The sequence below is a fragment of the Talpa occidentalis genome, unplaced genomic scaffold, assembly GCF_014898055.3.
Source record: "Talpa occidentalis isolate TD23 unplaced genomic scaffold, MPIMG_talOcc4v2.1 talOcc4.16, whole genome shotgun sequence".
NCBI lineage: Eukaryota > Metazoa > Chordata > Mammalia > Eulipotyphla > Talpidae > Talpa > Talpa occidentalis.
The window spans coordinates 2,293,789-2,310,084 of NW_023601653.1; the positions used below are offsets into that span (position 1 = coordinate 2,293,789).

Here is a 16,296-nt window from a genome sequence, read left to right on the forward strand (position 1 = left end):
TGGCTACCACAGTGGACAATGCTGTCAGCAGCATTTCCATCCACTCAGGAGGTCCCCTGGACAGTGCAGGCCTCCGTCACGCCCAGACCTGCCAGGCTGGGATGTGCACTTTAATGAGCCTCCTGCCCAGGGGATGCCCGCGCACCTGCTGTCTGAGAAGGGCTGGCTGCGACAACCAAGCGGGAGACACCGCAGCAGGAGGGTAGCTCTGTAATAACACCGAGGCGGCAGGACCGGGGCCTCTCTACATGGGGCCCACCCCCTCCAAGCCGAGTCACGGAGCTCAGACACAGCCTGTGCTAAGTCCCCGAAATGCGGGCAGGTGGGGGAAGGTGGTGTAGACTGGGAGATGGTGGAATCTTCCAGACATTTCAGAAGTTTGTGTGCACACGGGGAGAGAATATTTCAGTGCTGTGCTGGCCAGGATCCTCTGGCTTGTTGACTATTCCTGTTCTGGAAGGAAGTCCAGCTTGGAGATGACATTTTACAAAACTCACAGGCTTATTTCACATCCAAGCACATCTCTCCACGTTTGTAGGGAAAAAGAGAGTCCCAGCCAGAAAGTCTGGTTTCCTGCAACTCGTGAATAACCAGCCGGCTCTCTCTCGACTAAGCAACAGTTCCCTCCGGGGGCTGCGCCGCCTCTGGCAGAGACAAGGAGGGTGGAGAGGAAGGGGTCCCGGCCACGCAACCGCCAGCCTGGGGGGAAGGCATCACCTGCCCTGCATTCGTGAGGGGCCGGAGACCTGCCTCTGCCTCACCTCCTCGTTCTCGGCCAGCAGGCCGGCGAGCTGGGAGTCAGCCAGCCGGGTCTAGCTTGTCTTGGGCTACCCGTCGCCCCGTCACCATCTCATCACGGCATTTTCTTATGCATGTGCTTCTTAAGTAGGAGTCCTGCTGGTCTCGCCGCCCACTGTATCTTTAGCATCCAGCAGAGTCGAACAAGTAGGTTTGTTGAATGAATGAATGACTGCAAACCAAGGGCAAGCCGGAGCTCCAGCCCGGGACCCTCGGTTAGCCTTGTGCCTTCGAGCTGGAAGGCCTCATCCACCCTTCACCTGCCCCATCGCAGCCCAAATGCCAAGATGGCCTGCCAGGGCTACTTCCTATGGGAAGCCGCCTGACCTCCCCTACTTGGTCCCCATCCCCCGTCAGGCCCCTCGGGTCCGCCAGCCATGAGCTCCTTTGCCAGTCCTCACACATGCCCCAGCGCTCCTGACTCAGAGACGCGGCCTCTGCCCACGTGCCCTCCCCAGTCCAGGGGCGGCCGGTCCCTCCCCTCAGGTCTCTGCTCAAATGTGCCCCTTTCCTGACCCTGTGACCACCCACAGTCTGTCCCCTGTGTTCCCTGCCACTGGCTGCTGCCTCGAGCGGGGCAGAGGCCTCTCAGCAAACAGCCACGGGGGAAATTATCGACTGCAGACGGGAAAATAACAACAACAACGAGGGTGATGATGAGAGTGATTCAAGCCTCTGCCCTTGGGGTCAGGTCAAAAATAAGTCAGATCTACAAGATGGCAGCAGGCGGGACAGAGCGGGCGCCTGGCAGGGACGTGCGGGGAAGAGCGGAGATGTTGATTCATTTTGCACGGACTTAAGCTGGAAATGCATATTCAAATGTTGTGCTTAACCACTAAGCAAACCAGAAAGAATGTAGAATTTCCAAACCAGTAGAGGGGAAAAAAAGGAACTTCAATCAATCCAAAAGGAGGGGGCTGGGGAGAGACAGAACTCAGAGTGAGCGACAGGAACAGACATGTGGTTGGATCCAGGGAAACACCGGATACGCGCTGCTAGTATCCAAATATGAAAATCTGTACCAAAGTCCTCCCACAGACAGGACGGGCAAGGTCTGGTCCTCAAGGTGCTCGCGGCGGAGGGAGAAGGACACCAGGCTGCTGCGGCGGTGAGCCACGCAGAGGGCTGGTCCCCCGCCCCGAGAAGCAGAGCCACTCTCCAAAGGCACGTCCCTTTTCACTTTGGCCCCTGGGAAGCTCAGGCTGTAATTTCTCGCTCACAGGGTGCAGGTAAACCTGGGCGTTGCTATCCAGACCCGCCCTCTGAGCCGCTCTGATTGCTGTTTTTATAACCCTGGGTTTTAACTTATCATCACTACTGTACCATTTTACTATTCTTGTTTTTATAAACCCTCTCAAATTCTTTAGGACATGATGGAATATAAACGAGCAAGCAAAAAAAAAAAAACCCCAGACAAAAGCAAAATAGGCAAAATAAAACCAAGAAAGAACTTTCAGTAAGCCCAGATCACTCAGAGAGATGCGCCTCCACGTTATTTAAGCATATACATATATTTTTTTTAATTAAAGGCAGAGATTCTTAGGATGATGGCCTTAAAAAAAAAAACACTGCAAATACGTCTGAAACACACACACAAACACACACACTCGCACACACACCCGTGGGTTTCATTTCATTTCCAAAGTCTCGCTGTTGTAAATAGATAATTAGCACTTAAGCACACCTTTCAAGGGGTTTGTACATTACCATGAAAATACTGTAATTACGGCTGGCCAGCATAGAATTCCAGATTTCCCTTCTTTATTAGAAGTTCATTTTCTCCCTTTTAGCCCCTAGAACAGTTTGGCTTGGCGTTATGAAGAATTTTCATGCAGAACACGGAAAATCAATGTCTGAGTAAACATCAAACTCTGCTGCGCTCTCCATGCAGCTTCCCAGGCGCCTCGCCCGCCTCCCGGAGGCCTCACCCCTCGGGCTCCGAGCTGTCGTCAGAGGCCCAGCCCCTGGGGCAGAAAGTGCCAGAAATGCCTTGGGTCCCCAGGGTCAAACATTATTTCATTTTAAATATCCGAACGTCAGTCTTCGCAAGAGCAAGGACACATTTCCGAAAATGTCTGCCTCAGACCGTTGCGTCCGGCCGACCGGCGAGAGAATCCACCGCGACCTCGGTGACAGCGACTGTCAGCTCTCCGAAAACAACACGCTTGGCTATTCGGTTGAAGTGACCACCTCGGGACATTTTTCTTTTCTTTTCCCATTTGCTTAACACACACTCGCAGCACAAGCGCCCTTGGCCCTCTCTGTGGGCGCCAGGGCTGCCTCGCCTCTCCACGCCGCAGCGACACCAGCAGGCCCTGCTGCCCTCACGCGGAGCGAGCCCGGCCCAGCCCCGCCGCCCGCGGCCGCCTCTGTCCCCACCCCCTGGCCTCCCCTGCAGCCCGTCCTCCCGGCCGGCCGCACCCAGCAGCCGGCGGCGTCTCTCGGAACACCGAGTCTGACCGTGTCCCCCCATCCAACTGCCCCTTTGGCCTTAGAATTAAGTGGACGGCCTTGCCTGCCCTGAGCCTCCCTGTCCGCGGTCGCTCTCTCTGGCCTCTGACCCCGCACCTGGCTCTCAGGCCTGGTCCCGCTCAGCTGGGGTCCCTCCTGCAGGGCCCTTCCCAGGCGCTGCTGTGTCAAGAGACCCCTCCCCACCCCACCCCGGCTCCTCGATCTGACTCATTGATCCAATCACCTTACAACATAGAAGATCTCGCGGCCCCTGCGTTCGCCCTCCTGGAGCTGGGACGTCTGGATGGAGCCCCAGCTCTCCAACACCCCCTGAGTGTAACAGCCCCACCCCCTCCTCCCGCAGTCCCCACGGGCCAGGAGAGGGGACCCTGGCTGCGAGGGCTGAGCCAGCGACGCCCCGGGAGCGCCGGCCCCGTGCTGGCCCTGCTCTGGTGAAAGGCTGCAGAGGCCCGGTTCCCCCCCAGGTCTTGTCAGACCCCCCAGGAGCCTGAGCTGCTCCTACCCCTGGGGATTCCCACTGCCCCCGGGGGTGCCCACCCGCCTCCCTCTAGGCTTCTGTCAGGGGGATCCGGAGAGCCCCAGCCCAAGCCTGAGGCATGCCCCTCCCCTGCAGCCCCCCAGACACAGCGCAGGGACGGCACCAGCCAGGTGGGCCCCCGGGGCCGAGCAGGCCCGACATGCAAATGCAGCGGCTCCAGCACGACTGTGAGGGCAGCGGAGGTTCAGGTCCTGCCCAGCTCAGAGGAGGGAGCACCTGGGCACAGAGGGAGCACCAGCCACCGGTGGGAGGCAGGAAGGACGGAGGCAGAGCCGAGGGGAGCAGGCTGTTGCCTCCCTCCCCTTGTGGCCGCCCGCCCCGCCCGGAATGGGAGTGGGAGACACGGCGCGAAGGGGCAGCAGGACCTGGGCCCAATACCTCCCGCACCCATGAGCAGCCTCCGGCTCCGGCCTGAAGCCCACTCTCTGCCCCGTGACCTGGACAACAAAGGGCCAGGGAGCACGTGCACCCCGTGCCTGCAGCAGCCCCCCGGCAGCCCCCAGGCTCTCGACGTGGTGGCAAATGAGGCCGGAACCAAAGAAGCTGCCTGCAGTAATTTCTCCATTTCCTTCCTCTCTTTCCTCACGCGCAGATTTTAATTAAGGGTTTACTTGCAAAAGACCCAGCTCTATTTAACTAAACCCTTGGACCCCTTTTATATTGTCTTATATATCGTTTTATGCTAAGGCACCAGTAAAAAGTTAATTATAACTTCTAAATACTCCATTACCGGGCCCTCATCTTCCTCTCCTGCCTTAGTCGCTCGGGGTAGCGCCACTTAATTAACTGCACGTCGTGTTTCCAGGCCCCTCCGTGCTTCACTGCACAGGCGCCCGCCCCGCACCCTCGGGGGCTAGATGCTGCACCTGTGGGTCCCGGGGCACCGGCTCCAGGCCCCAGGGGCCCACAGGACCCCACAGAAGGAAGAGAGCCTGGCAGGTTGGTCGGCTCGGGTGTGCACAGAAGGGGGGGCAGCAGCACAGGCAGGAGGGTCACGACAGCGCCCTGAAGCAGCTGCGGCCAGGCCGGAGGAAAGGGGCAGGGGAGCTGTGGCCGCCAGGAGGGTCTCAAACAGCCCCCGGGGGCTGCGCCTCGCCATGTGGCTTAAGGGGATTGCTACAAGTCTCAGGGGTTCAGTCTGAGATAGAACAAGTCTGAAATCCTGGTGAGCAGGCAGGAGGAGGTGTCCTCTGAGGCGACTGAATGATACACTGCTGGATTCAAAGAGCTGGGCTGGGAAGGCAGATGGAGGCATCTGCAGGTGCGTGTGGGAGCAAGAGCTCAGGGGTCTGAGAAAGGTGAGAGGCTCAAGGTCGGCCCTGGGAGATGCGCACAGTGGTGGGGGTAGATGGCCGTGAGGGCCACAGAGGCCACAGCTTCTGGGGGAGGTGGCACCTGCACCCGCCTAGCATCTTGCAAATTCCAGCTCATGAACTGATGATTCTTGGGGGTCAGGCTGCCATTCAGGGCAGGGGTGGGACTCGGGCCTGGTGGCCTTGCCTCAGGAAGACGTGGGCTTGTCAAGGCCCCGGGTCAGCTCCTGGGAGGGGGTGCTGCTGGGCACTCTCCTCTCGCCATGAGTTGACCCAGTCTCCCGGAGGAACCTGCACACCCACCTGAAATCTCTGCCTAGGGTCCAAATCACCCGCTAGACTCCGCCCCCAGCCTCAACCTTGAGACCACGGCTCAGTCTCCACCCTGAGAGCCTCAGCACCTCCCAAACCTGCAGTAGCAGTCTGGGCTCTCGCCTGGCATCTCAGCCCCGCCCTCCTGAAGCCCCACCTTACTGCTGCCCCACCCCTGGGCAGTCCACTGCCCCAGGCCGGCTCGGAGCACAGGAGCGCACCAGCTTCCGGTCCCCAGCCTCGTCCAGGCCCCCCTATGCCAGGTGCTGGCTGAGCTGGGACGAAGCTCAACCCTGGACTCCAGGACACAGGTGAGTCCCCGCCACGAGCGAGGCCCCTGCCAAGGGATCTCTGGACACACGAGGGAGGAAGGGACCAGCGCTGCCCGGGGGCAGGAGGCGTCACAGAGGTCAGCCCTCGAAAGCTCTCAGCTGGGTGGGGAGAACTTGAGCCAGAGGGGGTCGGGAGGGGGCCCAGAGGGAGCGACGGGTCCTACGAAGGATTCCTGGAGCCAGACAGTTTGAGTCCGGAGCGAAAAGGCTCTGCCCACGCTGAGCTGATTGGGACCTTTTTAGTCCCGTGGGAGCTCAGATCAGGGAGAGGCAAGTTTTTCACGCAACATCTGCCGCCTCCCAAGGGGCTTCCCGTGTGCCCGGGGCGTGCTCAGCGCCGTAGAGCGCCGCTACGCTGCAACCCTCCTGCAACCCCAGGGGGTAGGGAACCAGGTCTCCCCATTCGCCAGGCTGGGCACAGGGAGGTCGCGCGGCTACGCTGCGGTCACAGCCAAGAAGAGGCCGAAGCAGGGCTGCGGGGCTCCAGGCGTGAGCTCTCACCGGCCCGCGGGCTCCTCCGGGGCAGACCCCTGACTGAGCCGGCCCGTGGGGCTCCAGGCTGCTGTCAGCCCCCCTCCCCCGCCGGCGGGACCCCGGCACACCCTCGCCACGCGCAGCAAACTCTGCCCAACTTCCCCTCCTTGGGCCGGAAAGCCTGTCCGTCGGGGAAGCGCCGCTGCTCCCTGGAGCTTCCCACACCGAGCTGGCGCCTCCACTTCACGACTCTCCCCGGGACAGCAGTGGCCAGGGGGAAGGAGAGACTCGTCCCCACCCGGCCCCCCGCGAGGGACGCAGACCCCGGCGGAAGCTGGGCCCCGCGCCCCTACCCGGCGCCGCGCATCTGGCGCCCCAAGGTGGGAACCGGCCCCACGCCGCCCCCCAGGAGCCGCGGCTTGTCTGCGGGGCCCTTGTCAAGGCTTCGGATCCCGCGTGTCTGGCCCCAGGAACGTGACTTTAAATACTTCCCAGGAGAGGAGTGAGCGGGAGGAGCAGGCTGCGAATTTAAATCTGCCGCTTGCTCCTCCGAGAGGGCCTGGGGCAGCCCTGAGCGGCTGGATGAAGATGACCAGGGCTGACCTGGCCACGCCGCCCACCCTCATCCCGGGTGCACCCCACGGAAGCAGCGGAGAGGCGGCATTTCTTCAAAGCCAAGATCTAGCGTCGCCTTGATCTGATGCTACTGAATAGCGCACGCTCTCACGGGAAAATGGGGGGTGGGGGTAAATACACCCCCTGCTCCCACCGCCCAGACACCAGTCCCGGAACATTCCAGAGCCTTTGCCTCACTGGCCTCATCCTCCTGCTCTGGCTGCAATGCAGGCCTGGGGGTGCCTTGGCAAAGGTCACTCCCGGACATAAACCTCCCATTTACCCAGGTATGCCTCGTTTCACTCCTCACGCGCCGCAGGGGGGCCCCCCGTGACCACCAGCTAAAGGGCACTGGCCTCCCTGGGGCCAGCGTCCCTGGGGACGTCCTCTTCTTGGCATCCATGTGCATCTACCTGTCCAGCAGATGTCCCGTCACCAGGATGTGAACAGGCCTGGCCCTCACCGCCCACTGCCCCCCAGCACCCGGCACCAGCACATCCTGGGCTAAGCAAGCACAGCAGGGGTGGGTGAACACATGTGAGTGTGTGTCCACGCGTGTGCGCGTGCCAGTGTGTGAGCTGGACACAGCTGAGGGCACACCTCCTCGGGAACCCCACACTCACACACACCGTCCCGCTGCTCTGTCTAATCCAGGTCACAGCCCTGGGCAGGAGTCCCCAGCGATGGGGCAGACCCTGACCCCGACCTCCCCCACCCAGGGAGTCCCCGTCTGGCAAAAGGGGGCCACGTGAGCCATCACATCATCGTCCAGTCCTCCCCCACCCTAGGGGAGCCCAAAACATCCTTGGAGATTGTCAGGGTGAGGGGAGCCTGAACACCCCACTTGAAAGACGAGGTTCCCTGTACTGTGCCCCCGGGAGGGAAGCGCCCCAGGACATCCACCCCACGCGGCCTGCACCTCACTTCCGTCAGAAGCGCCACTGCAGGGAGGTGAGCGAGGCCGCAGAGACCCAGGCGAGAGCCGGGCCCCAGAGTGCCAGGCCTGGGTCCACTCCTGGCTCTGCTGCCCGCTCGCTGTGTGACCTTGGGCACGACCCTTCACTTCTCTGGGCCTTTGCCTTCTCCGCTGTGGGGGGTGACGTAGCTCCCACCTCCTCTGTCATCAGGAGCAGAGACTTCATGGAGACCCACACAGGGCACCGAATGGGGCCCCATGGCCCCCCTGAAAAACACATCCCGTCCAGTGCGCCAACAGGCACCTGTGAGCCCACGGCCCACCTGGCAGCCCCGCTCCGTCCCCGGAGGGGCATCCCGCTTTGCAGGAGCAGGCTCCCAGAAGCTGCTCCAATGGACTTCTGGAAAGGGCTCTGGCGACGCTTGCGCCCAAGCAGATTCCCTGCGCAGAATTAACCCCGCAGTGCAGCCCCCCGGCCCCGCGCCAGGGACAGCAGTGACATCTGCAGACATTTCAGGAAGCACAGGGAGAGGCCCCAAGGCCACCTTGTGTAAGAGGAAGACCCCTTTGACGTTTGCACGTCCCACCAGCAACAACCAGGGCAAATAAATGAAGCCAGCCCCAAGGCCCCAGGGTGGCGCCGTTCCGAAGGCTGCTGAGAGGCAGTGGAGAGAGCTTCCCAAAGACCCGTCTCCCCATGCTGCCCCCAGGTTCCTGATGTCCCCCCCACAGTGACCACCAGGCCCCACCCGTCCCTCCAGGCCCATCACCCCAATAGCCTCCAACCCCTCTTGGCCGACACTCGCCTCCTGCAGCCTTGAGCCCAAGCAGCTCCTGCCCTGTGCAAACGCCCACTCCTGGGGCAAAGGCAGCAGTCAGCCTCGCCCTGAAGCCACCCCCACTGCAGGCCCCACTGCAGGCCGAGCCGAGAGCCCGCTCCCCGGCCCACCCCCACTGCCCATTCGCTCTCCCCCTGCTGCTGGGTGCACACAGTGGGCCAGGGGTGCGTCAGAAAAAGCCCACCCCTCAAGACCCTGACCGGGGGAGGGGAGCTGACACCCTTCACTGTCTAAGAGGAACGAAAACGGCACCCCCACAAGAGCTGCCCCCCAAATGCCACCAGCAGCAGCAGTAAAGAGCCCATCACGCTGTGCCCGGCACAGTAGGTGCCTGGCTCCCGAGACTCCTGTCCCTGGCGCAGAGGCGGCCTGGCCGGGACAAGCGGAGCCCCACGTCTTCTGGACGCCGGCAGGAGGCCCCCAGAGCTGGAAGCAGCTGGGGGAGAGAAGCCTGGGGCAGCCGCGGCGGGGCTCCCCCCACCCCAGCCTTCACACACGGCAGCCCCCACGGGTCCTGGATTAGAATTTCCCATTTGAAAAATCAATATTTAAAGCTCGGAGCCCGCCAAGCAGAGGGGAAGCCCTGCTTGTAAATATTTGTCTCCACTGGCAGAGCCCGGCCCCTCGCTCGCAGCCTCCCCGCCTCCCCCGGCCTCCCTGCCGGGCCTCGGGCTCGCAGCTCCCAGCCAACCGCACAGCGGGACGCCCTGGGGAAGCGGGGGACCGTCTGGCAGCGCGGGGCTGGGCTTGGAGCGGGTGTCCCCGCACCCATGTCTTCGCAGCAGCAGCCCGAGCTCCGGGGAGCCCAGGGCCGTCCGTCTGGCCCCTGGACCGTGGCAAAGGCAACTCCTCGCCAGGTTTCTCTGGCCTCCAGCTGCGCGGCCTCTCCCGGGGCCCGGGCTGAAGTCTTTCTTATTTTGGAAGAAAGCAAAGACCAAACCCTGGGGACCGGTTCATGAATCATCACCCACCACCACCCAGCACGGGGACAGCACTGCACTGCCTGAGCCCACCGCTGCCACGGAGGACACGCAGCTGGTCCCGGAGCCCCCGGAGGCCTGGCAGGTCCCCTTCTGAAGCCGTCCCGACGGCTGTGGGGACCTTGGCATCCCCGTCCCCAGGGAGGCAGCTGCCCACGCGGACACTCACTGAACACCCACCTGCCCCGGGCGATGGGGGCCAGATGCCCATGCAGACAAAACCAGAGGTGGCAAAATCCCTTTGAGAGGGGGTGTCCCAGGCCCCGAGCTCCCACAAACTAATGGGGAGTCGCAGCCGAGACGGTGCTGAAATCAGAGACTCCAGGGGGGGATGGAAGGCCCAGAAAGGCTGCAGGGAGGTGGACAGGCAGGCAAGGGGCGAGAAGGGGCCTGGTGGAGCGGGGGTGGGGGGCTGGGGGCCGCCCCAGCGGGAGCCCGGGGCACCCAGCACCTACCGAGCCACTCGTTGAACTTCTTGACCTCGCTAGGCAGCCCCAGCTCTGTGAAGTCGCCGGCGTGGATCAGCACGTCGCCGTAGGGCATCTGGATGGGGTCCGTCCGCGAGTGGGTGTCAGACACACAGACAAAGCGGGTGTAGCCAGGAGGCTTGGGGGCGTCATGAGGCACTGGGTCGACCCTTGGGGAAGGAAGACACCGGTCAGGGTCCCGGGGCCACCACTGCGGGGGACGCCTCCGGCACCAGTGGGGCCCACCAGCCCCAAGCTCAGACACGCATCCAACCGCCATGTGGCACCCCCAGGCCCGAACCCCAACTCTCTGGCTCACTGGCTGAGCAAAAACATTTTCCCCCAAAACGTGGGACTCCGAGAGGGTTATGGTGCCAGTTACGGAGGTGGGGGTGGGGAGGCTGGGAGGGCGACTCTGGGGCGACTTGGGCTGGTGTGCACAGCCCAGCCGCCCGGCTGGAGGCTGCCTCCCCCCTCTTTTCATTATCAGCCCCTGGGGGGCCCTTTTAGATGTTTTCTTCCTCCTCAGGAGCCTCCCGTGAAAAGTTAACACCACAGCGAGACCGTCTGTGCCGTGCTGCAGGTCTGTGCTCTACAAGACTGAGATTTTTCCACCAACACCCACCTCAAGCCAGCTTTTGCCCCTTGGGGCGCTACCAGCCCCCCTCAGGAAAGCGTGGACTGACTACCAGCCGTGGTCCAGTAGAAAGCACCGACCCCCAGGGCCTCCCAGGAGAGCCGCGGGAGGGGGTTTCGCGTTGAGTGTTTCCAAGACGCTGAGACGGTGCAAGCAGCAGAGCAGGGCTGTGGCTTGCCGTGCAGTCGGGAGCGCGAGTCAAAGCCACAGCGGGGTACACCTCACACCTCGAGGACCGCAGGCCTCCCCGGTGGCGCAGGACTGAAGGCTCAGCACTGTGAAGCTACGGGCAGCCTCAGCAGCACGAGTTCGATCCCCAGCCAGGGAGCTACCCACACGGCGCGGCAGACCTCTCCTGACTTGCCCACTGCTCCCCTCAGCAGTGGATTTCAGTGGATCCACCTGTTCTGCGCCCCACTCTGTCTCTGTCTCTGGTGAGTCCTCTCACCCCCCACACCTCTGGCCTGCACCCCAGCTCTTGGATGCATACATAAATCTTAAAAAAAAAAAAAAAAAAAAAAGGACGCAAATGCACGTGGGGAGGGTGTGGCGAGGAAGGGACCCTCATGCCGTGGGAGGGGTGCAGGCAGGCCCAGCCCCCGGGGGCTTCCAGCACAGGAGACAGAGACCTCCCACGTGACCCAGCCACCCCAATCCTCCTCGGGGTCTACCTAAAAATGCAAAAACACTAATTCGAGGGCCGTGGGTGCTCCCACGTGAACTAAAGCCAAGCCCCGAGACAGCCGAGGCCCGGGCAGGTTGGGGGAACGTGGTATCTACTTGCATCTGTGAAATCCGGATGCGGTGGAATTGTACTTCTTTTTTTAAAAAAAAAAGATGGCGCCGGCCGTGGTGGCAGCCTGGACGGGTGGACGGGCCGGGCGGGAGGACCCTAAGCAGAGCCAGTTGGGAGGGAAGACACCGCTGGTGTCACTACGTGGCGACTTCGGGAAACACCCCAAGGGGTCAGTACAAACCCTTGGTCTCTGGCTGCAGAATTGAGGCAACCAAAGGGGAGGGAGGGGCGGGTGGAGGGTGGAGGGGGTACACCGGGACATGATAGGGGACAATCGGGGCCTTGCTGCGGGGCAGGGCGCGAAAACAGTGATGGGGGGTTGAACCTGACACCCCCCAAGCAGATACAATGATGCAAATCAATTTTATGTCAATAAACATAATGGGGGGAGTCCCTACTTACTGTGGAAAGTTCACAAACCACCCGGGAAGCAGGAGACCGCCTGCCACCCCACACCGCCCCCGGCCTTGCCCGGGTGACCTGAAGCGAATGCCGGAGCTTGCTCGCTGCTGGAGCGTGGAACGGGGATCCCCGGCAAAGCAGAGGCGCCTGCGAGGCGCTGCACCCCTCGCTTCACAGACGCGACGCCGACCTCGCAAGTGGCCCCGGGACCCCAGAGAGGAAGGCAGCACGGGGGGCCCCTGCTCCGGGTCCGGGCTCCCCCTCGACGTGGGCCTCCTCGGCTGATCTCGCCAGGTTGAAAACTCTTAAAGACGAGACGAGGACATTTCCGCGCTCCAGACGGGCCTGCCGCGCCGAGTGGTGTTTCCATCTAATTATGCGGCAAACCAAGAGCGGCGCCGTATCAGTTACATAAATACTTTTAAAGACATCTTTCTAATTATCCTTTTTTTTTTCAGACAATATACTTCGAAGAAATTTAATTAACACCTTGCGAGAGATGTGGGTTCAGCATGCTAATGCGCAGGGAGCACGGCGGGCTGGATCTGCCGCAGTCGGAGGCTCCCCGGCGGGTGCAACCCAAGGGGTGCGCCGGGCGCCTTCTGGGGCTCGTCAAGTTAGTCAGAACCCCCGCGGCTGGGGCCGGCCGGGGAGAAAGGAGCACCCCGCGTGAGGCCAGCCACGGCCTACGGGAAGGCCTGGAGCTTCTCCGTCTTCCCTCCCTGCACTGTCGTTCCCTCCTTCCCTGGGCGGCACTGCCCGACCGCCGCCTGTGCCAGCCCCAGACTCCGTGCCCGGACCGACCTGACCAGGCACCGGCCATAAGCCGCACTCAGGGCCTGTGAACAGGCCGCCTCAGGCCTCCACCGCACAGCTCCCTGGAAAGGCCGCGCCAGGGCATTGCCCGGACAACCCCCAGGCTAAGCCTCTGCTGACACCTGCCGCTCCCAGGACGGGAGGGCTGACCCCTGAGGGCCCTCCAGGCCACAGCTCCCCCGCCAGAGGGGTCTTCGGTCTTCAGTCCCAGGGACCACAGCCCAGAAGCCTTTTCCGGAGATTCATCACACGGGCAAAGGCAACCTCATTCCCGCCGGGGTCTCTGGGGGCACCCGCATAAATCACCAGGCTCAATCGGGGGCCACGTTTGCACTGTCACCGTTGTTATTAAATATAAATTGTGGATTTATTAAATAAGGCCCCCTCGCTCCCTCGCCCCAGCGACAAAACCCAGGGCGGCGATAAATCACGTGTCAGGAAGTGGCATCCATCCTCCTGTCTCCCTCCTGCAGCAGCCGCCTCGCCATGGAAACCCGCGCAGCCCCCTCGGCAGCTCACACGCCCGCCCGGCTGGGAGCAGGGGTGGGAGGGACAGCGCCCTCCCGAGTCCCTGCACCGCCCCGGCTTCACCCAGCTTCCTGTGAAGTTGCACGTCAATGCCAGGGCGGCCGGCGGGGAGCACTGGGCGAGGAGTCCAGACCTGGGATTCCGTGCATGCTCTTCCCGGGGTCCCCCCAACCCACCGCCAGTGGGAGCCCGGCACCCCCGCTGGGGAGCAGCCAGGACGGCTGCTCTGGCTGAGCCACCACATCGAGCGCTTTTTCTGTGGGGCCGATCTGTACCTGCCTCGCGTCTGCTGCCCACGGCAGCAACCTGTGCCGACCCCGCTGGGAGGCCGCTCGGCACAGCCAAGGGCTTAGTTTTGCCCCTGCCGCCCCCAGCACTGAGCCTGGCCAGTATTAGCCATACTGGACATTTGGGGCCTGGCCCCGCTCTGCATTGCTATGAGCAGCATTTTCTAGCTGGGGAAACTGAGGCACCGAGGCTCTCCCCCCACGGGTAAGTGCAGAACCTGGATGAGAGCCGGGCAGGCCAGCCCAAGCCACGCTCCCGGCTAACCAGTCTGCTACTCGGCTGCCCACCAACGCCCCCAAGGGCCACTAGGTGGAGAGTGACCAGGGCCACAGCTGCCCGCAGGTTAAATGGGCGAGGGCGCCCCTCTCTCTTCTGGTCCTTCGCTGCCTTTCCTCAGGCCTGCACGCTCCCTGCTCGGCAGCCCTACTCACCCCCTTCTCCCAGTCCCCCGCCCCCCGCTGCCACCTGAGTGTCCTCCTAGAAGTCATCTTCTCTGAGGGCCCGGCCCCCGCTGCCCTGGCCGTGTCTGGGCCTGGGGGTGCCTGCTGGGTCGAGGCGGGGTGCTGCCCCTCTAAATGGCAGGCATCGTGGGTACAGACAGCGCCCCACCTGCTCTGGGTTGTCACCCCCACACACCCCGCCAGCCCTCCAGGGCAGGAGTTCAGCCAGAACCGGGGCCTCTAACCCAACAGAGGAGAGGGTGGCACCCTAGGAACACCGTCCAGTAGAAACCCACAGTTTCCCAAATAGAAACCCCCCAAAACACAACCTAGGAAGCTACTGACAGCCTGGCTGGGGGCGGGGGGGGGGGGCGAGCATACTGCAGGGAGAGGGTGTTCCCGAGAGGCCCCGCCCTCCAGGCCCTCTCCACACCCACCTGCGCCACAGAGGACGTCCTGAGGCTGCAGCCGCGCCCACCCCCAGCCATCACACTAGCTGTCCTGTCCACACTAGCGGCCCCACAGGGCTTCCCGTCCCTCAGGGCCCAGCTGCAGGACCTGCTCTCCCTGCTCCCTGGAGGTGAGGACTGGGCCACCTGCGGGCAGTGCACCCTGGGGCTTGGGCGGGCTTGCTCTGGGCCCCTGGGCCCTGGAAGGGCCAGAACAGCTCTGACCTCCCTGCACTGTCCCTGGGGAGTTGTGGCCCCTGCTCAGGGGCCGCACAGTGACCCAGCACAGGGCACCCCGAAAGGCTGAGAGACGATTCAACAGCTGAGCAAACCATGTCTGAACTTTCAGGCAGGGTGCAGCCACCTGCAGAGGTCACAGCAAATGGCCAGGAAGGCCCAGGCAGGAGGCGGCGACGCCGGGCACCCCGGTCACCCAGCCCTCTGGGCCCGTGCAGGGCTGACGGGAAGGGCAGGCGGAGGGTCCACTAGATGTGTGTGCCAAGGACCCACGTTCCCAGACCTCAGGACAAGCCCAGGGGAGGGGCGGGGTCCCACAGGGTCAGGGTCCACCTGCCAGCCCCGGGCTGGGTCATCTTGACCCCCAGCGGCACCCAGGGGTGGCAGCAGAGAAAGCATCTCTGCTTCCACCACAGAAGCGGGTCTGGCCAGGGGAGCCCATGCCGGGCCCTGCCCCCCACGGGCCCGCAGCCGTCCCCTTCCAGGCCTCAGTCTCCCCGTCCATACACTGAGCAAGTGAATTAGACCAGGGGTCACCCCCCAATGCCAAGAGGGGGCAGCTGGAACTGAGCCCCCAGGACGCAGCTGAGAGGAAGAGGCGGCTTTGGGGTGGCCAGGCCCTTGGGTCTTGTACGCAAAGCCAGCAGCTGCGTGTCTGCGCGCCGCCACAGCACGTAGAGATCTGCACGTCTCCCAGCCACGGGACACGGACGCGGGGCTCGACTTCTCCACGGCCCCCACCCGGCCCACCCCGGCCGCCCGCCGCCCAGCACGCCCCTCCCCCCCCACGCGGCACTTACATCTGCACGTGCGGCGGCTGGAAGCGGCCCTGGTTGATGTTGTAGAAGGTGAAGGCCTGCGTGGGGTTGGGGCTGTACTCGTCCACCTCGATGATGAGCCGGCTGTGCTGGTGCCTGCGCGCCGCCATCACGTGGGACTGGGAGAAGGCCATGCCCAGGCCGCAGGGCAGCAGGGCCAGCGCCTCGGCCTTCAGGACGCCGGGGTCCCACCTGGCCCGCCACATGGGCCTCCCGCCGCCGCCACCGCTGCCCGGCCCGGCGCCAGGCCTGGGAACACGCTGAGGAGACGGAGCAGAACGTGCGACAGTTAATCTGTTTGGGATTTGCTTTATTTAATGTCAGATGAAGATTTAGAAAGAGGGAGAAGGCGGGGGGAAGGGGGAGCAAACCTCCGTCGTACAGCTCAAAAACTCATTACAAATCTTTCCAACTCAGCAGTTTGATGAATATACTTTGGTAAAAAGAAAAGGGGGGTGGGGGGCGCGAGGGCCTCCAGCGAGGACGCGGCGCACGCGGCCCGACGTGCCGAGACACTTGGACGTTTCCTGGCCTTGGCCTCGGAGCCCGGGGAGGCCGCGAGGCGGGCAGGGGAGGGCCGGTCTTCTGGAAACAAGTGAGGCAGGTTTCGCCCTGTGGAAGCGGGGACCAGGGAGGATTCCCCGCCCCCCCCACAGACCCCAAACACACCCACAGCCCCACACCTGCAAGCCCCAGCAGGCCGAGGCCCTGGCGCAGATTCCTTCCTCAACACCCATTTCGCCTGAAGATCTCTCCCAGCAGCGCCTGGAGAAGGGGTTTTCCCAGACAGATGGCCACACCCCGGCTCAGCTTGGTGGTGGCGAGGGGG

At 63.1% G+C, this 16,296-nt stretch overlaps 1 protein-coding gene across 1 annotated transcript in view; it reads right to left on the reverse strand.

Moving 5' to 3' along the window:
• Positions 1-15,726, reverse strand: part of MPPED1 (metallophosphoesterase domain containing 1) — a 40,113-nt gene extending 24,387 nt beyond the window's left edge. The window contains exons 1-2 of the mRNA XM_037513411.2: positions 15,450-15,726; positions 10,045-10,226 (exon numbers count right to left, since the gene is read on the reverse strand). Of these exons, the coding sequence (XP_037369308.1) occupies positions 10,045-10,226; positions 15,450-15,673 (406 nt within the window). The 5' untranslated portion in view covers positions 15,674-15,726. The remainder of the gene's footprint in view (positions 1-10,044; positions 10,227-15,449) is intronic.
• Positions 15,727-16,296: the final 570 nt, after the last annotated feature.